The sequence below is a fragment of the Natrix helvetica genome, assembly GCF_964273705.1.
Source record: "Natrix helvetica genome assembly, chromosome: 2".
NCBI classification, from domain to species: Eukaryota; Metazoa; Chordata; class Lepidosauria; order Squamata; family Natricidae; genus Natrix; species Natrix helvetica.
The window spans coordinates 220,665,509-220,687,090 of NC_138552.1; the positions used below are offsets into that span (position 1 = coordinate 220,665,509).

A 21,582-nucleotide genomic window follows, 5' to 3' on the forward strand; every position below is an offset into this window, starting at 1 on the left:
ATAATTAACTTCAATTCAAAGTACTTCCCTTTTACTATTAAAATCTTACCATAGCAGGTGTTTTTTCTAAAAAGATCCTTAGAAGAAGTGTGAGCTCTTCTGAAGATGTGCTTGAGCTCATCAGAGAAACCAGCAGATCCACTAATATTTTCTGACATTCTGAAAAGCAGAATCATGGTTTTAAAATATTATTCCATATTATACTAAACTCTGTTAAATCTGTTAAAAATTGGATGCAATTCAACGAATTTAATCTAATAAACTACTCAGTGTGGCTTCTAGGCTTCTTTTCTTATTTGTCCCAGCAGCAATCCTTACAATACTGGATATTTTTTTCCTCTTACATTAGAGGAAATAACTGAAAACAACTACATAGACTTGTCATTAGGAAGAAGTATCTTGCTTCATATCCATTTGCTGTTTGTTCACTGCTACAATTTGTGGTGTGTAATCACGAGCGCAAAGACTTGCTGCTCTAGAAGATTTCACACAGACACCAGAGCAATGTAAAAATGTAAACAAATATGGTGTCATAGTGATGACACAAGAAACCCTTTGGGTTATATTAGGAATAACAAAGGCAAAGCAATTTCCAATAGCTACAAATAATACTAAATATTATATTCAGCATCTTTTGCTTGTGGAACTACGCAAGTGATATTCATTTTCACTTCAAATATGCTATAGATTAAGATACTTCCCCCGCCTCGAGGGAGATACTACTAGACCCTCTATCTTAAACAATGTTGTGAGGAAAGCCAGATTGCTTCATACTTATACTCTACCCAAACCTATGGTAAAATAAGTAGAACTGAAGCAAAATCAAAAGTTTCCAGAGAATAAGTAAAATAATCTATACACAATGTAATTTCCCAGTCAAGACATGCAACTGAAGTCACATGCTTATACAGTAAATAATATATTATGAAGACAATATATACGAAAATCAGTTTTTCTTGAATTAGTGTCATTTATTTCATTTTCCTTATATGAGTTTTAAAATATCTACCTATTTATCTGAAGAGATTTATCAAACCAGAAAAAAAATCAATACAGAATGTTATTGATTCTGTACCTAATATAATAGAGGCTATTACCCAAGAGTGATAGTTCCCCTCTCATGGTTATACATCTTTCTTAAAATTGAATATTAAAACTGGTTCTCTTCTGAAACCCATTAGAATATGAAATAGGACGGAGAGAGTTTGAAAGACAGTTTACAAATTGAGTAATTTCTTTCACACTCAATCTAATCATTATCCTGGGGCAAATATGAAGTTACGTTAAATACTTATTTACAGATAAAAGCTGTATATAATTCAACAAAACAAAGCATATTTAAATCTCAGTATTTCATTAGAAATTTATCTTATTAGTGTAATGCTCTCTCACATAAACCAATAAAATGCCTAGCTTTGCTAGACTGTGCTCATATTAGAAGAATATATTGAAAATATGTAACTGAGTAAGAATATAAGAGTAGCTGCCAAGTGTTAAAGCAAATCAAAAGGAAATATCCATTTTTATATACAACTCACCTTGAAAACAGGAATCTGTTTGTGTCAATACATGGAGGAATCCTCCCAGAAGGCTCTTTACAGCTCCCTAAAACCCAACCAAGATAAAATAAATTAGACTCATCATGAATTAATAAAATATCCAGCAGTGATAGGGAAGTACTGTCCAGCAATATTTTACAGCTAAATGAGTAACAACCCCAGCCCCAATGTATTTTTAACTAAATCCTTTGTATTGCCCTCTGTTTCCTCAAGTTCGTAATTATTTTTTCACATTATCAAGCTCATTGCCAAGTTATAAGATGCAGAGACTGTAGTCTACATAAATAAACATGTCTAACACGTGAAACAATTTGCTCTTGTTCACACCTCTTCTCTAAATTCTAAATTCTCCATCAACAGTGTTTTCACAGCAAATGGCCTCATCCATTATTCCCACATTTATTTCCAAACTCTTGTTTCCATGCCTGTTAAGAATGTCTGTGTTGCTATTTTATGTAAAGTTGGTGGGTATATGACTAGATATGAGATAAGCCTGGGCAGTGACTTCCCAAAGGTACCTTTTCAAAAGGCAGCTGGACTTGAAGATGTTTTGAAAAAGCACCTTTGGAAACCATGACCTGGATGATTGAGAATCTCTATATAGACATGCAGTGACTTTGTTTACCCAACACAATAAAGCCATCCAACTGGACAATAAGACAATGTGCATTGTCATTTGACTCCTTATACAACAAATTCCTTTAAATGTGCTTTAAGTCCTCCATAAGGCCAGGTGTGACAGTTAAACTAGCAGTAGCAATCATTTCTAGTTAGCAGGAGGAGGAATTTGAAACCAAATATTAACCTGGTATTTGAATGACATCCCACTGTTTCATGGAATATTTCAGTTCTGGAACAGCCTGATTTCAGAGATGCTTTCTCTATTTTTGGAAGTGAACTCTCTACAAAAGAGTTATCTGTGATCCAGAACCCATGGATTAACATTGTGAACACATTTAGAACACAATGGATTACTTAGTGTTCCAGAAGACTCACTTCCAGAAACAAACCATTCCTGGAATGCTTTGATTAGCACATTCCTTCCTTGTCATTGAAACGAATTATTCTCTTAAGGCTCTTTTATTCTCTTAAGAAAATGACAATTGCATGAGATATGGGAGCCTTAGGGTAAGGATTCCTTGAAGGTTTCCTCTAGTTGAAATGCTGAAAGTTCCTCAAATTGTCAATTGATTCCCCTTTTTTCTAGGCTTTGTAGGAATATCTCTCTTGCTTCTTCTGTCCAAGCAATTTGTTAACAGACATAAATATGAATATAAAAACAACTTATAGGTCATCTTCTATTCTAACCATGTTCACAATTTTATACAACATAACCCATGACTAAAACCATGTATAAAATAAGAAACAAAAATTATCCACATCATCTGGTAAAACAGGAGATACAGTGGAAAACAGAACCTCAACTAAAATTTATACTCCCTGTGACGTGAACATCTTTTGCAAATAGAAAGTCAGACAATGAAAACGAGTGTCTGATAGCCCAAGGCAGAAATTTTTTACAGCTTAAATATGGTTACTGAAGGGCTATTTTTTTGTTCTCATCAACACAGAGAATATTTCTCTATCAACTCTTACAGCATAAACAACCTAGTGCCAGTCTCTAAAGTAAAGTATTATGCATCAAACTCTTCATCACTAACATGTTGAATTATGTCTTCAAATGAACCAAAGCGTAACTGGATTAAAATGGATTGCATAGTTTGTGATCAGAATGTTGTGAGAAGCCAATCATTGTTTTAAAACTGGGCTTCTGAAATTTTGCAGTGATGCAACCCCTTTAATTAATTTAATTAATAAATTTGTGTGACTTCCCAAAATAAAACTCTAGGCTTAGAGTTGGGCAAGAAATATACTTTTAATAAATTTTATTTAATTTAATAATTACATGTTAATTTAGCAAATAAAACAATGATAGGATCTTCCCACTTCATAAAATAAAACAATTCATTGGAAATAAACAATAAAACAATCAAATTTTAAACCATATTTCTAATAGGAAAAATGTTAAGTTTTGCATTATTTCTAAAATCTGTTAATAGTTGAGATAGCCATTCGTACTTTTAATTCTACTATTTTGGAACGGTGCCTGCTCTTTACAGCAGAATGAGGAAGTACTCCCAGTGATCCAGCTTAGTATCTGTAAACCAATGCTCCAGATTCACCTTGATTTGCTTGGACAAGCCAAGCAAAGTAGGAACAAATGTGACAGTGATTCAGCTTTGGCTGTCCAAATCATACAGGTTAAACATATAAAATCAGAACTCACTTGGCAGCTGGCTTATTCAAACAAAGTGGAGAGAAAAGCCAGAGTCCTGCCTGACAACACCAGAAGCTTTCCTTCCCATTTTGCTTGGACAAGCCGATAACTTGTCTAGGGAAAATAGATGCAAGTTATGACAGCAATGCTGAATTTCAAACACAAATCCCCCAAATTTGCAGTGTAGCACGCTGTGTGAACTAAGGCATTGTATTAAGCCATTACTCTCTTTCTTTGGGCAACTAGATTTTGTAAAGTTGGTTTTAATGCTTAAGAGACTCTGAACGAAACTACCATAATGTGTTCTTCTTTCTTTGATTGGGACAGATGGATTTTGTCAAGCTGTGTCTGTGCCTAGTAGGATGTGTGAATCCAGCCACAAGGATACATACCTGTTCCATTAGTAATGTTGCATTTTTTTCTTTCAGCCTGACTACTTTCAAGAAGCTGTGGAAAACATGAGTGAGCACATCTAGGCTCGGACTGCCAACAGAAAGTAAATGTAATTCCAGCATACATAGTTCAGGATATATCAATTCTCCTTGAATAATATTTTCGGCAAGATCACTAGGAACACTGCAGTAGCCAAAGCATCCTTGCTCTCTTTTAATGTCTGTTCCTGGAAAAAAAAGAGGCACATCATTATATATGGAAATTCATTATTCAGAGTCTGTTTGCCCTACTCATCTTTTTGTGAGTGTGAGTCTCATCCTGCTACTCAACAATAATGTTCATTACCATATTTTTCAGAGTATAAGACACACTGGAGTATAAGACGCACCAAGGTTTTGAAGAGGCAAATTTTAAAAAAGGTTTTTGCACTCTGCAGACCTCCCCAAAACAGCCCGTTTTTCACGAAAACGGGCCCATTTTTTTTCAAGGCATGAATAACCTTTAGGAGGCTTGTAGGGTGCTCCTGGCGGATAGGGAGGTCCAAAAACAAGTTAAAAATGGCCCATTTTTCATGAAAACTGTTTTTTTTTTGTCAAAGAAATTACATTCATAGCCTTTAGGTTGTTTATAGAGTGCTCCTGGGGGCTGGGGGGGAAATTGAGCAAATGGCCCGTTTTTCACTCATTTCTGCCCTCCCCAGCAGCACTCTGAAAGTTTCCTACAGGCTCTGCACAGCCATTTTGGTGAAGGGGGTGGGGTTTTGGAGGCAAAAAATGCTGTATTCAGTGTGTAAGACGCACCCAGATTTTCAGTCTCTTTTATGAGGGAAAAGGGCGTGTCTTATAGTCTGAAAAATACGGTACTTGACAATAGAATGGATGACTAGAAATCAAATATTCTACACAGTCCAAAGTCCCAAATCCACTTGTAGCACACTCTCAGTGAAATGTAGAGGGTAAATCATATGCACTCATATTCTGGCCTTAGAAATGAAGTTGATTATATACAGAGGCATTGTACATTACATGACAATAGACTGTCTATTTTGATGGCTTTTTATTTATTTATTTACATCTTCATTAATAATGCTGCTTACAAACTCTGTTATGCCAATTTAAAAAAAAATATTCTAGAAAGTAAGTGTTTATAAACGGTTGCATTGTACTAAAAAACACCACATAAGGTTTGTAACAGAGGTCCCCAATCCCCAGGCCATGTCCCGGTTCTGGGCCAAAGCCAGTTTGGAACCAGTGGCAGAGATTACGCTGCTTGCATAAACAGAGTTTCACGGTACACATGAGTGCCCACGGCATGTGTGAGCAGATATACCTGCAGGTCACACAGAACCATATACTCTCCCCCTGCCCCACCGGTCCACAAAGCTGGAAGGCTTGGGGACCACTGGATTATAACATGGAGCTCCCATAAACAAAAAATAAAAACTCAAGTTGTATTCTTGAGTGGCAAAATTATGAAGCAAACAAGAATGGAAGAAATAATGTAACTGCTTCTATTTTCTCATAATAACATCATTACAGAATTTTTCAGGACTCTGGTGTAGTTGTCTTCATGTTCCTCTCAATTGCTGATTCAAACAGCAAACTATAATGATGAACTAGGAGGTGGGGGGAGCAAAAGTCTAATAGGGTCAATTTTAAAAACTGTTACACAACACTTGAACAGGTCCATATCCTAAAGGAGTTTAGGATTATCAACTATGGAAAAAAATTCTACAATTTGCTATTTCAGTGCAAAAGGAATTACTCAGAGCTCAAGTACTTGCCTTCATCCTTGCTTTCATTGTCATCTGAATTACTTTCACTATCAGCATCATAGCCTTTTTCTTCAGCAAAAAATTTAAAACAATAGCATTGTGATTCATCAGGTTCTTCAGATATATCATCAGGCCGAGACACAGACTCCTTTTCAGACTGATGGGTCTGACATGACATTACAGAAGTTTAAAATGTTCAATTAGAAATTAGACTACCATCTATTTTCATAGATTCTGGACTTCATAGCACTGAAAACTATGCTGAAATATTGACAGGTAAAATAGGATAGAAAATATCTGTCTAAATATACTAACCCTCACTTCCAATTAGGTGCCTACATTCCTTAATATTTTACATCCAATGTATGAAGAACATAACAGACAAAACAGAAATGCAGGGGACTCTGAATTCATGCTAGGCAGAATAAATAAATGGGAAGGCAGCATTTAAAGTTTTTGAAATTCACATTCACATGTGAATTTTAGTTCACCATGCATCCTAGCTTGCCCAGTTGTTTTGCACACTTAACACCCCCCTCCCAAAAAAACATTCTAGATCACACTAAAAATCCTATCTAGTCTAGTATTCTGGTCCAGCTATTTACAAAACTTCTGAAAAATGAGACTGTATTTAAAAAGAACACGAAAAAAGAATCAAATTGTTGCAGAAATCTTGGAAGTTACTCAAAGTTACCACAATAGTAGCTCAGCTAGAATATGTATGCTACCCATTTCAAGAGGATGGTAATATGCCTAAGAGCAACCCCATAATTGCAGGGTTTGGGACAAGTAAGCAAACAATAAGAAACATGCAATTTGAGCCAGTTATACCTTTTCTTTCTTTTCTTCTGAACGATCCAGATCAGTAAAATATGTTCCCAATGCAACTCGAAGCAAAGAATCAAATAAAGGTTTCACCAACTCTGTTTCCATTACTCTAGCTTTAGTAAACTGTTCCCTCATTTCAAGTAATATATCTTCTACACAAATGTTCTAAATTTAAGCACAAAAAATATTCACTTTTAATTCATAGAAATGCTATCAAAACCAACTACAGTTTCTTCTCTTATTTGCATTCTATGGTAAACTGTTGCTGAAAACAAGAATCAACATTCATTTCTCCAAGGGTTTTTTTTGTATGTTGTGCTCCCATTACAATTATTATTTCCAACTAAATGTCTCTGTTGCATTCTAATATAATATACATGGCTTCATTTTAAAAAACACTACAAAGGTAGTAAAACACTATTGTATTACTTTTGAGTAAGGGATACTACAATTTTCACTACATCAGAAATTGAAAAGTACACTGTGAATAAGAATTCATTCTGATTATCCCTTGGCAGTTTTTATTTTGTTCTCATTTCTGTATCCAATTTTGACACAGTTATTTGTATTAGTCCTCTTTTATTATTTGCTATCTCCTCAGAATTACCTTATTAAAAGGAATTACACTCCCTTTTAAATGCTGGTTCTCAGCTGTCCATTTACAATTATGTTCCTGCAACTCATCCAAATTACTTGCACTTATTATTCACACAGGTTTTCCCCTTATCTTTGCCACAAACACTGCACTATACTCAGCCCCTCCCCGCCACAAAGCTGTTCAAGAATATGAAGAACTCACAGCGCAATAGATGGCATGGGTTGTGGGGCTTGGGGGGAGTTGAGAAAATGCCATTCTGTCATTCTGATACATTTGGTAAACTTCATTAAACTTATAAATTCTGCTTGTCATGAGGTACTTGTTTCAACATGCCAAACAACTGGCTTTTTAAATCCACTTTCTAAAGCATCTGTCAATTAGAACCAGGAATGTCAATATTTCATGAGGTTTTAATGGCACATACCTGAAGAGACTCCATTTCAGCCTTCTGCTGGAAATTAGTCGCACTGTGTAAACAAATTGCCAGCAGAGCTTCCAAAAGTCTTATACCTTGCAACGACCATTCATTCTCTTGCATTAAGACATGTTTTGATTCTGCCGTGCCATCAGTCGAAGCTTGCTCTGCATCTGAATGCTGGTAAGAGATCGATTTCTGTTGACCTATATTGTCAAGATTTCCATCCGTGTTATTGTCCGACTGCCCTTTCCCATTGTTCACTATCAACTGCGATGAGCCATTTTTGAAAAGGAATTCAGTAGGTTTCTCTTGCAAACCTTCTTCCTTTTCTTCTTTCATGCCAAGTTTCTCAATAATCATGGCTATTAATCTGTGACATACCTCAAAACCACCAAGTCTATGGAATTGTCTTTGGAATACGGCATTACACAAATAGATTGAACGGCACACTGACCAAGTATCTGCTGCCCTGTGTATATGTTCCAAGGAAGGTAGAGTCAAACTTTCAAATGACAGACATGGAAGCTTATGGCTGAAAGGTTCACTAGCAGTACTATCATAACCTGAAGTATCTTCAGAATCATTTGTTGAATCTCGATCAGCCTCTGCTTCCTTACTTACGCATAAAAAAGTAACACAGAGAAATATGTTTATCATGTTGAGGTGAACATCTTGACTGACTGATTTCTTCCTTTTTGGATTCACTTCTTTGAGCCCAGCATAAAATTTACTTAGGCTCTGAGGCACATCGGAAACCATTTGCTGTCTATGAACAGAAGCATCCATGTCTAAGACAGGCACTTTTTCTTCACTGTCCAAACCATCCACATCTGGCATCAATTGATCTGTCTGCTGATCTCCAAGGGAAAATATTAATGTTTCAAATACTTTCAATGAGTATGCTCTCACACTGTCCAAGTAGTTTAATTCAGTTATTTGATTTATTCCATTACAGCTTAAAAATAATTCTTGTATTATTCTGTGGAGAAAAAATATATTTTAAACTGTTATCAACTAAATGAAAGAGACAGAGAGAAATAATTTACTATAATGCCATATGCTATTGGGGGTTGGCTTATTAACGCTAAACTTCTAAATTCCTTTACAAACATTGTTTTCATTAATACATAGTTTCTTGTAGTTAGTACAGGATAATCTAGTGGGAAGAAGAAAAGGATTCAGTCAGCAGCTTTCCCATACTTGGAGATGACAAGAACTGAATTTGGATCTTTTAATCCAAAGAATGTACTATGCTGCCAAATTATGCTATCCTATGCTATGCTATACTATGCTATTCATATTTCAAAGCACAGCTTCAGTAACTAACTGCTACATTTTTAACAACATACATGAAGAAAGCAACTGAGAAGCGGGATGTAATAAGCATAGTAACATACAAACTTTTATCGGAATACTAGACTTTGGCCTTGAACATATACTGTGGGAATTATGGAATATGGGCTTATATATTTCCAAATAATACAAGAGCTGATTTTTCTGTGAAGCAATAGTTTTTCAGAGCATTGAGGAGGTCTTTTGGTAGGACCTTAACCATCTGAAAATATACGTGCTTATTTATCTTTAAAGATGCAAGATTTGTCAAGAGAGAAGAAAGTAAATGTGGCCTCATATAGATTTAGTATAGAAATAAATTCCAAAATTGGGCATTTATGTAAATCTAGTATAGAATATAATCTTGTAAATACTACACCAATATAATTTCCTTAGTAGGGCCATAAGAAGTTTAATCCAAGGCCAATTTAAAATGGGAGCTGTCCAGGAATAAAAATTTACCCTGTTTCCCCTAAAATAAGACCTCCCCGGATAATAAGCCCAATTGGGCTTTGGAGAGCATGCACTAAAATAAGCCCTCTCTAAAAATAAGCCCACCCCGAAAATATTGCAACACAGCAGCAGCCATGAGATGACCACGCTGGCCACCTCCTGCACCTCAAAAATAACAAGGGCTTCCTGAAAATAAGGCCAAGTGCTTATTTTGGGGGGTCAAAAGAAAATAAGACCCTGTCTTATTTTCGGGGAAACACGGTATGACTTTGCCGATCTTTACTCATCTTCCTTTCCTATCACCAGTTACGTTCTTAGCTTCCAATTTTATTATGCCAAAAAGATGTATGGAAGAAACTGGCCAAATATATTCTCCCCCCCCCCCCGCCCAATGAACAAAATGAACAAACCTGGATTTAAACAGTATTGGTAGAGTCTGTAAATAGATCTGAAGGACTTCCTGAGGCAGACATCTTTTTTGATAGCCACTTGTTTGAATAAAAGCAGCAGTTGCACCAGTTTGTTGGGAGTAATGAGCCAACTCAACACCTCTCTGGAGCACTGGGCTGAATATATAATTGTACAGCTTCCACTGAATAATCTCATTGCCTTTTTGGATCAAACTGCAAATATGACTAGCAATCTGCATGCAACGCAGTTTGTCATCATCCTCAAAAACAAGGCTCTGATATGCTTCCAAGGCCTCCCATTTCAGAAGCATATTTTCAGATCCTCTGCTAGGCAAAATTCCTTGAAATCTGTATGGAGCTGATGAACTTGACGCTGATACTTCAGCAGCATTCCCATGTAGGAAGTCATCAAGTTCTGCAAGTTGATCACAGTCAATGCTACAGATGTTGCAAGAGGCATGTGTCACTTTCTGAGAAATTTGTAATCCTCCAAGTTGTTCTAAAATAAACTTATTAAGGATGCTTAATATATGTGGCTGAAAATTTTTGAATGTTTGTGATCTGAAGGAATGAAGCAAGGGGCTAATTACTGATTTAGGATCCATGCAGCAACATATGCCTACATTATGGATTCCAGTTAAAATCTGAAAACATGTACTGTTCAGAGAGAGTTTTTGCAACAATCTCAGACACTGGTGAGCACAAACAGCAACACAGCAACACCGGTCAGGATAATGAATTTCCCCATCAGCTGTTTCTTCAAAAGGACTCTTAGAAGCTTGATTTTTAAAAGTAGAAACTGGCAATCCTGAGAGATCTCTGTGGTGATGCATGAAGTGAGAATACTCACACCGCCTGTGCCGTTTTCTCGTACACACAGACTGATGAAGTTGTTCCGATTTCACCTTTTTGATAGTGCTGATTATTTTCATAATGCTGTTGATGAGGGCTTTGAGATACTCTGACGCTTCTGTGTTAACCTCTGGGCCCCTGGCGCATAATCCTTCCATCTGGAGTGCTGTGGTTTCAAACAGTTTGAAACCCTGCTGTTGTATGAATTCGTGAACTAGATCCATTGCTTGGCTAAAATAAATTGGATTAGAGGCTGCACTCTGAAGGCAGCAGATTAGAATTTGCAGAACTCCTTCTAGGAACTCGGGCAAAAGAAGGAATCTGTGGCGATTCTGTGAGAAAAGATTAACCTGCAATACGTTTTGTAAAGTTCCTTGCGATCTTAAAGGAAAAGGACAAAATAGTGCATCTAGAATACATTTCGCTTTTAAGGCTGCTTTAAGTAAATCAGTAAGATTTTTTCTCAAATTTCCAGGCATAGTATCAGCATTATTAACATCTACTGCCATAAGATGCAGCACCGTCCTAAAGAGCATTCTCTGAACCAGAGCAACTGATTCTTCTGTCCAACTTGATGAAACAGCTTCATTTTCAGCAGCACTATTTATATTGTAACAATCTCCAAGTTTAGACAAGAATTCCGTTAAAGTGCCTATCACACTGGCTGCCAATGCAGACTTGTGGTTCAATGCAATATCAAACTTACATATTTTTTGCAGCAAGGACAGTAAGATATGACACAAATCAAAGGGAGAGTTGTCTAGATAACTGGCAGATGGTGTAACTGACTCATCTGAAGCCTGAACAATACTTTCTTGAACTGGAATGAATTGTTGGGAGTTCTCTCTTCCATAATTACAGCTCTGGACCATTTCAGATTCTAGAAAGTTACACCCACTTGTTACAGATTGCTCTTTAGACTGGTTTGCTGGAAAAGGCTGCAGAAGCTGTGGTCTCCTGTGCCTTATCATAGCGCTAGTCTTCTCATCTGAATTGCCTTCTGAATCAGAGGTGGAGATTTGGGATTTCCTAGCATCCCTCACAGAATATCGATGAGTAGTTTTGCGCTGGCGTCTGTTCTTCCAAGAAGAATTTAGCTTTCCGGAAGCCTGAGCAGACAAATGAACATTTTCTCCTATGTTTTGTTTTTCCTGAGTAGGTTTCAGAGAACTTAGGGTTGTCTCTTTGGTCAAACATATTTCAACAGAGAAGGGTAGATTAAAATCTATTGGAAAACAGGAAGATTATGTCAATTGATACTAGAATGTCACAGCTTGAGATACAACTGTGTCATCATACAGTGTCATCTAGATGTAAACTTATATGGCCAACCTATTACTTAAAAGATCTTTAAAGACTTGCCACACAGAGGGCAAAACCTAACTGTCAACAACATATATGTACCTAAATGATTTTAGAATGATCTAAATGTATGTTATTAAGATTCACCTTGTCATAAATATAATCTATCTAGAAAATTCAAAAGTGTCCTAACCAAATCCATTTTCTTTTTTTTCTCTTTGGTTACATATAACAAGAACTATAGCTTTTAAATATGAAATGCTACAGATTATTTTGAGAAAAGAATTTAATGAAACTAGCTGTGGTACACAATTAGCCCTTGAACACAAAAACTGATGCCAAACTTTGAATATGAACTCTTTAAATCAAAGCTAAACAAACCCTCAGTTTAATTTCAGACACAACTCAGTTCAGTACCCTGTCTTCTATATATGACTCTTCATTTTTCCAAGTTGTCATGAATATTTATGAAGCACTTTAAGAAGTACATTTTATAAGGTAATTGAGAGATGTAGAATACAATTGTAAAAAAAGCTCTACGATACCTATTAAACAACCTTGCTTTTATATGGTTATATGCATAGAAATTTTAGATGATCACTTATCTGGAAAAATGTATTTCAACTTATAATTATAAAACATATTTTAAATTTATGCATCAAGATTACAGAAAATTTACCTATGGCCTTTTCTTTCTCCACAGGTATTTTCCATACTAGTGGTAGAAGTGATAGAAGGAGAGTAAGAAGGTCTTCTCGACAGGTAAGCTCCTATTAAAGAAACAAAAACGCATGTTTTTTCTGATAATTCTGAAAAATAATTTACCATACATTCATGATCAAACCTGGATTAAAGGTTTATTGGGTTTTTTCAAAGCTTCTAATACCAATTTACAGCATTCTGTATTAACATTTTAACCATTTAACCTGAAGTGAAAAAAGTTACAGGTAATCCTCAAAGTAATAACTGCAGTGGAGTCCCCTTTTTCAGGTCAGTCATAACTTGAAACAGTTACTAAGTGACCAATCATAAAGTGAGGACTACCTGTAATTCAATTGAGCTCTAATCCTGAGAAATTTTCTTTCTTCCATCTCTCAAGATTTTTCTCTAGTTCTTTCAATTTAACCTAAGGTTTGGCTTTAAGACTGGAAATGCCTTACATAATCAGTGTGTTCCTTAAACTTCCCCTTAGATTTCAACACAGCTAAATTTACAATAACATTTTAGAACAGCTGGCAGAAGTTTGGAGTACTGTTTCATAACATTTTTGGACTACCGTATTTTACTATGGCAATTGCTTCACAGAATTCAGTTTTATTGCACACCCTTTTTAACTTGTACATTAGTAATATGGGGTTGCCCTCCTTTGCCTTTCTATTTAATCCAGTGAGACAACAGATACTGTGATCATTTTTACCAGTTATTTTTAAATGATACTGAAGCCTACATCAATTTCAATCAGGTTTTTCTTTGATCTCTGGATAGGTCGGCCCCAGGATAGATTTTTCTTTTTATTAGCTTAATCAATTCCAGAAAATACCAGGAGTATAATGGGTTCTTGCCTTGTCTCCAAATCCGGTTTAATATTCACATTAAAATGGTAAATGAAATAACCAATTTGGAAAAGAAATACCATTAGTGTGACAGCACTCAGGTAAACAGACGTATAGCTGCAAAAATATTGTATAGCCACAAAAATAAAACAATAAAAAATAGAAGTAATATTGTCTAAGACAGTAATGGCTTAATCAGGCTATTAAATTTGTACTGTCTGCATTTCCACACCAGGTTAACTTGATAAATTGCAACTCTGATTCATTTTTAAATAGCAAGAAATTTAAACCTGCCTATTTACTTAATTTATGATTCAATGTATTATGAAAAAAATTACCAAGTTTAGTTAACCTATGAGTGAACTGGCTGGAAAGAGATCCTATCCTTCAAGTCATTCGTATCTGATTACTTCATGTGACTAAAACACCCACCATGTCCTACATTATTAGTACAGTGGCTAAAAGCTACAGCACTGGCTTCTATCTTACAATGTTGGCCTAATGCAGGGGCATCAAACTCACATTATCACAGCGGTGTCACATGGCACATCGGGACTTTTATCCCCTTTGCTAAACTGGGTGTGGGCATGGCCAGCCTGTAACGCATCCAGCCCGGGAGTTTGACAGCCCTGTCCCAATGGAAGGCTTTTGTGTGAACCATAAAATACGACCAATAAGATTGTCAAATGCATCTGTCACCCTGATCCTGGCTGATGTAAAAATCCAATTTCAAAAAGAATATGAAAGTGATCCCAATTAGTTAATCTTCTTTATAATTATACTGTAAGTGCAATGAAGGATATGCATCATATTTTTTCATTCAAATAGATATTTTTCCAGCTAAATGCATCCTATTTTGACAAATGTGAAAACATCATTTACCTGGTCAATGATGGAATTAAGTTTAGTAAGCAAAATGAATCCACGACCTTGAATAAGGTATTGTCCAAGGGCAGCTATGTGTGTTTTCTCTTCCTCTTCCTCCCTGGCTTCCACCCTTTGGTCCACTGCATTGCAAAGATGGCTGACATCAGACAAAAACTCTCGTGCCAGAGAGTTACTCGCACTGCTCATGTCTGAGCTGTCACGAATAAACAAAGGGTTTTCAACATTAATAAAAAACGTGATTTCCAAAGATGTAAGGAAGCTAGAATAGTTTGTATAGTTTGTACAGGTATCATTTTTAAAATTTGTGACTTTGAGTCAGTTTTTGACTCCAGGTAGCTGCCTCAGCAAGTCCCTGCAATTTTCCTGGCAAGGTTTCATTGTAAGGTGTTTGTAATTGTATCCTTTGTTATTGTGTAGTTTAGCAACCTAAAAGAGCGACAACGTTTGTCAGTTAACTGGCTGCTACTATAATCTACACTATAGTATTTAATATTTTGTTTCCTAGATTAGAATACTTTCCCCATATATTAGAAAAAGATACGTGATAGATCACCTTACATTGCAAGCTTATCAGTATTTAATCATTTATAATTAAACAATATGCCTATTATTGGCATACATACAGGACAGATACTGATCTGATTTTTTAAATAAATAATTTATACAATAAGCTAACATTTTTTTAAAAAATGATAGACACATTCTCAACTCTTTAAATCTTTGCAAAACTGTTCAGTTTCAAATAAATGGACATCAAAACATTTTGAAACGCTATTAAGAGAATTGGCTTTGAAAAAGTTACAGAATGATACATTCTGTTCTCATCTGAGGCAAAGGAAAAGAGGAGAATAAGAAGATTAAAAGAGGAGTACCTTAGAGGAAATATGAAAGCATGTATTTAAAATGTATGCACGAATTTAAAATCTTAATAAGCTGCATAAAAATTAGGATGCTCTTCATATCCCTTCCCGATAAGAAAGCAAAATAAGGGTTTATGCAAGGATTGCTGCATTTAGCTGTTTAAAACAGTTCTCAAAAATTCTTCCTAGGAAATTACTTCTAATGCATTACATGCAAAGAAAAATAAGTGGAGAAGGAAGAAGAATGTCTTATGCTGAACCTGTGGCACAGGTGGCACTCAGTGCCCTCTCTGTGGTTCAGTTCAGTTCAGCTCCACTGCACATGCACGCATGCCTCCCACTGGCCAGCTGGTCGGCAGGTCTCTGCCACGCATGCCCAGAGCAGGGCATGCGCACGGGGGCATGTGCGCATACACAGGGGGAAGGGCGCATACAGGGGGTGCACACATGCCCAGAGACTGTGCGCACATTGCATTTTGGGGGTTTGGGCAGGTGCGCATTCACGTGTGTGTACACTTTGGGCACTCAGTCCGGAAAAGGTTAGCCACCACTGTCTTATATAAATTCTAATTTACATAATTCTGAGATGGAAAGGAGAAAATGTCTATACATGGAAACATTGTAAACATTGGAAGCTTCAAGTTTCATTATCCATTTTATTCACAATTAAATTATGGTACTAATGAAATATGTTGTAAGGTACACACATATTTATTTTTTTAAAGGTCAATTGAGATTCATGTCAGCAGTACTCCAGACTATTTATTAGATACTATTAGTCTATAAAGTATCCCAAGCTTACTTAAGACACATGAAAACCTATACAAGATTTAGGGTCATACAAATTATCCTGCATCAGAGGAAGACATACTATTTAACTTCTACAATTATAATTTCTTTGTAATCGCAAGCAGTAGAATTGTAATGGAATTATCCTGTTTTCTACAATCTTCGACATCTTGATTAAGTACACTTTTGTGCTTATTTAAATATCTTAAAATACGCTCAGTCCCCAAAACTCACCAGATTACACTTCCTCTCTCATTGATAGTAATTATCAAGCGTTAAATAGAGATGTTCTCAGTATGTCTGTTAGCGACTGACCTGTAAAACAAGGCATATATGAAATAAATAAAATGCATACTATAGCTAATAAAAAATGTGCCTAAAAATAATTGTTAGAATCCTTCACAAATTAAAGGCTTGCTTAAAAAACACAACTTCATTCCTAATGGCTGCATATTGCATGCTACATGTTTAATCTATACTGCTCCCATTTTTCTCCAAATGGGATCTGTATATCAGAAATCAGCAGAATACAGAACATAATTAATTACTAAAGACAGGCTGTGTTCAAAGTGAGTATGTAAAAAGGTAATTAGAAAATGACCCAAAATGAACATTACAACTAGTATTCAAGACTCGTGTGTTTTTTAAAGCACTTTCTACTGAAAATTGTAATTACAATTGTTAAAGCAAATACAAACTAATGAATGGAATGGAAAGTGTACATTGACTAATTGCTCTGTTTTGTTTATATTCGTATCTCACATCTGAGGACTAAAAATAATCCATTTATATCTAACTAAAATGGCATAGGAGCTGCTTTTCCTTTCCTTCAATTCAAACATTGAGATGGCATCAGAAGCACAGAAATAATTGTACAAAACAAATTGGATGAATTATTTTAATTGGGTATCAATCTGGAAAGTCAAGCACTTTGTCCACTGATATGATTGCAACCTTTTTTATAAGAGCAATAATAACATTGGGAGAAACCGCAACAATTGAACAGTTTGCCAGATTGAGATCTAATTGAGGCATGCATTGCTATGAACACTCAATTCAAGGTGTGTGACTAATAATAAACCTTCTTGGCTTCACTGATTCTAAAAGCATGCAAATATATTATCTTAATATTCTTGGCAAACAAGGGAAGGCACTGAATGCCACATAAATGTGCAGGTTAGGCAGGGACACTCTAGAGCAGGGGTGTCCAAACTTGGCAACTTTTAAGACTTGTGGACTTCAACTCCCAGTCTTAAAGTTGCCAAGTTTGGACACCCCTGCTCTAGAGAGACTGACACAATGGCGTATGTTAACTCAACTTGGCAAAATTCTTCCTAGGAAATTACTTCTAATGCATTACATGCAAAGAAAAATAAGTGGAGAAGGAAGAAGAATGTCTTATGGCGAACCTGTGGCACATGTGCCACAGGTGGCACTCAGTGCCCTCTCTGTGGGTTCAGTTCAGTTCAGCTCCACTGCACATGCACGCGTGCCTCCCACTGGCCAGCTGGTCGGCAGGTCTCTGCCACGCATGCACAGGGCAGGGCATGCGCACGGGGGCATGTGCGCATGCACAGGGGGAAGGGCGCATGCAGGGGGTGCATGTAACAGTGGACCTGACTAGTACCCCAAGGCATCACATGCTAATGAGAGCTGTCCTCCAAAATTCTGGATCTGCACTTGCAATGGATTGTGATCATTGTTCCTGGGAACTCAGAGCAAAGGGGCAATGAACAAGCAAGACTTAACAGCTTTGATGTGGCATGGCCACCATGGGTTGAAAGCTTAGGAACTTAGCAAAACTTGCCTTTTTTGCCTCATAGTGAACTTGGATCAATAATAATTCTGTATGAGAATGTGCACACACAGCGTGTAAAAGAGAAAAAGAAAGAGGAAGAGAAAAAGATAACTCAAACTGGAATCAGTACCCCTTGGACCAATTTATACTACTTCTATAATTAGAATGCCTTCACATAATAAAGCATTTCTGGACTAAGTTGGTTTAACATTTGTTTGAAAAATCACCAGTCTCTATCTAAAAAAGCAATATTTCTTTGATTCATATTCCATGTTCTACAGCTTATCTGTAATCCCTTTACCCTTCCATATGAATTCTTAATCTTGGTTTTTATATCTGTCTCTCTGGAAATTCAGATGCACAGGATTCCCTGAGGTAGCATTGATTTGCAAATAACTCGTTTTTTTAAAGAAAAGAAACCGGTGCTTATATCAGAACTACATTGTTCAGTCAAAAATATTTAATGAATTAAAAAGATGCCTTAATGGACTTGACAGATTTTGAATTTGTAATAGAAGTTCTTAGAAAATGCATATAGTAAGCATCATTTTAAAGAAGGTAAAAAAGGAAGACGCTTCCTACAATAGTTCTGGATTTCTGGAAAATATAGCCTATTTTTTTTTCTTCAGAACTATTCATATTTTAGAGAAGTTGGAAATCTGGAGACAGGTGAGTTTCATAATTGTTTAAGAATTCCTTAACCTTATCTAAGTACTGCTTCTTTTTATAAAATGTATATATAATACAACTTCAAATATATGCTTTTGGAATATGTATACTCCAAAAGCATATATTTGAGGTTGTATTATAGCAGACAGCAATATACTCAAATCACTATTAATTAAAAAGAAGTCTCCTGCCTTCTATTCCATTTATCTAAGTAAATACTTATTCAACAAAACTGACATTTAGGGACCATTTTTAAAGATATTTAAACTACTGACACATTTAATTATACATATCACAGAAGTATGGGCAAAAATAATTCTATCATCTATTTTCTTAATAGCTTCAAATATCTACTAAATTTAATTTGCACATATCATCTTTTAAATCATTATAAATCCAAGGTTATAATGTTGGCCGGGGAAAATAAATGATGGAAAAAGTATCCACATTCCCTTCAAATGTTATATAATCCACCAACTTGATATGCAAATATTGAGAAATGGTTATTTGTTTAGAAAGTTATTCATATATTTTCATGATAACATCTGCTTATCTCTACCAGAACTCAGATAAGAAAACAATTAACTATTTTAAATTTGAATTTGTTGAGAAGATGGCATGTATCCCACTGAACTACTAGAAGTGCAGGTTAAAGGGATTGTAGCCCAACTTTGATAGAAATTATCGAACATGTACTGACTTTGAATAAATTCACTTCTCCTGGGCAGGATTGAGTGCATGCCAGCTAATAAAGAAACCTTGTGATAAGATTCTGAACTATTTTTTTCTGAAAAATCTTGAAGAATGTACAAAGAAAGTTTCAGAATGAAGAATAGTGAATTTGGGATGTCAGTCTGATAACAAAAAACAGATTTTAAAATTGCTAATCCATAAGCATTTTGAAAATAATGAAGTAGAATTTCATTGTAAAATTAATTATATTTTAAAAATTGGATAACTATGTATAGAGATTGTAGAAATGTTGTGGACAGAATTATTTTGACTTCAACAAATATGACATTCCAATACATATATAAAAACCCAATAATTAAGGGGTTAAATTTGGGCAAGGTAACTAGATATAGGGTGGATGGCAGATCTTTTTATGGCAAAGTAATAAATTTAGTAGACCAAGGGAATGCTGTGAATGATGTATATCTTGATTTCACTGAAGCATGTTATAGATTCTCTCATGATATCCTTGTGGACAGATGGATAAATGTGAAGTAGAAGATATAGCAACACAGTAGGTTTTAAACTAAATGAATAAGCACACTCAGAAGATATTTTGCATCATCCAGAAAAGAAATAACTGTGGGGCTTTCCCAGAATTTTCTGTCCTTGGCCCAAGAGTACACAACATATTTACAAATGACTTAAAGGAACACTTATTAAATTTGTTAAGATATTTGTTTTTGTGCTTTTACACTTTTGTTTTTTGATGATGGCCTTGGCTTGCTGTTAGTATTATGCATGTTACTATGTATGTGTTCATGTACAACATAGGGAACCATTCTCTAATAACTAATATCCATAAATATAGTCACGCAGAAATCAGAATACATGAGTTTTGGGATATAAAAATCAAGGAGCATAGTGTAAAAATGGGACTAAAATCAAATATAAACAAATCAAGATAATGACAATAGGTACGACAACTAGACTTAGAACTGACAATTAAATATTGAAGTGGTAGATAACTTCTGTCATTTAGGATCAACGGGTAAGGAATAAGCAATCAAGAAATAATTGCAGACTAGTACTTCATAGAATAGTAATCAAATCCATGGGCACGATATTCAGATGCTATAATATGTACTGATCTACCTACAAAGATCAGAATCATGCAGGCGATGGTTTCCCCAATGACAGTCTATGGAAATGAAAGTTGAACTTTTAGGAAGCAAGATAGAAATTGTATTGATGCTTTTGAACTTTGGTGTTGGAGAAGACTCTTGAGAATACCATGGGCAGCTAAGAAAAGAAATGGATTATTCAACAGATCAACCCAGAATTTGCATATGCAAATGACCAGGCTGAAGTTTTCCAACTTTGCTCACAATATGCAAAGACCTAACTCTATGTAGAAGGCTCTAATTGTGGGAAAGATGGCAGGAAAGAGAAGACGAGGGTGATCAGCAGCAAGGTGGATGGCCCAAGCTACAGTGGCCATGGATGCATCACTTGAAGATATTAAATACCAGATTAGGGATAGGTTGCATTGAAGAAAATCTATCTATGTGGTCACTGTCAACACTGACTTGGTGACATATAATCAATAGGAATGAATAATAGAAAGCAAAGCACAAGCCCAGTTCCAGTAAATTGCTTGGTAAATATGTCTAGCCCATGGTAATTAACACCATTTACTAAGAAAAGAGTAAGGTTCTACATTTAGGCAACAAAAATGGAATGCACAGGTACAGTATAGGTGATACCTTGCTCAGTAGTAGTAACTGTGAAAGGGATCTTGGAGTCCTAGTGGACAACCATTTAAATATGAGCCAGCAGTGTGCAGCAGCTGCCAAAAAAGCCAACACAGTTCTAGGCTGCATCAACAGAGGGATAGAATCAAGAGCACGTGAAGTGTTAATACCACTTTATAATGCCTTGGTAAGGCCACACTTGGAATACTGCATTCAGTTCTGGTCGCCACGATGTAAAAAAGATGTGGAGACTCTAGAAAGAGTGCAGAGAAGAGCAACAAAGATGATTAGGGGACTGGAGACTAAAACATATGAAGAACGGTTGCAGGAACTGGGTATGTTTAGCTTAAGAGAAAGAAGGACTAGGGGAGACATGATAGCAGTGTTCCAATATCTCAGAGG

At 35.8% G+C, this 21,582-nt stretch overlaps 1 protein-coding gene across 6 annotated transcripts in view; it reads right to left on the reverse strand.

The window, feature by feature from the left end:
* LYST (lysosomal trafficking regulator) overlaps positions 1-21,582 on the reverse strand; it is a 104,972-nt gene that overhangs the window by 76,436 nt on the left and 6,954 nt on the right. For 5 of the 6 annotated variants that reach the window (XM_081940995.1, XM_081940998.1, XM_081940994.1 and 2 more), the window contains 10 exons: positions 16,522-16,602; positions 14,633-14,831; positions 12,877-12,967; positions 10,044-12,120; positions 7,855-8,827; positions 6,836-6,997; positions 6,014-6,170; positions 4,230-4,456; positions 1,539-1,605; positions 50-159 (listed from right to left, as the gene is read on the reverse strand). In XM_081940995.1, the coding sequence (XP_081797121.1) occupies positions 50-159; positions 1,539-1,605; positions 4,230-4,456; positions 6,014-6,170; positions 6,836-6,997; positions 7,855-8,827; positions 10,044-12,120; positions 12,877-12,967; positions 14,633-14,824 (4,056 nt within the window). In that variant the 5' untranslated portion in view covers positions 14,825-14,831; positions 16,522-16,602. The remainder of the gene's footprint in view (positions 1-49; positions 160-1,538; positions 1,606-4,229; positions 4,457-6,013; positions 6,171-6,835; positions 6,998-7,854; positions 8,828-10,043; positions 12,121-12,876; positions 12,968-14,632; positions 14,832-16,521; positions 16,603-21,582) is intronic. The other variant, XM_081940999.1, reaches the window with a different exon arrangement.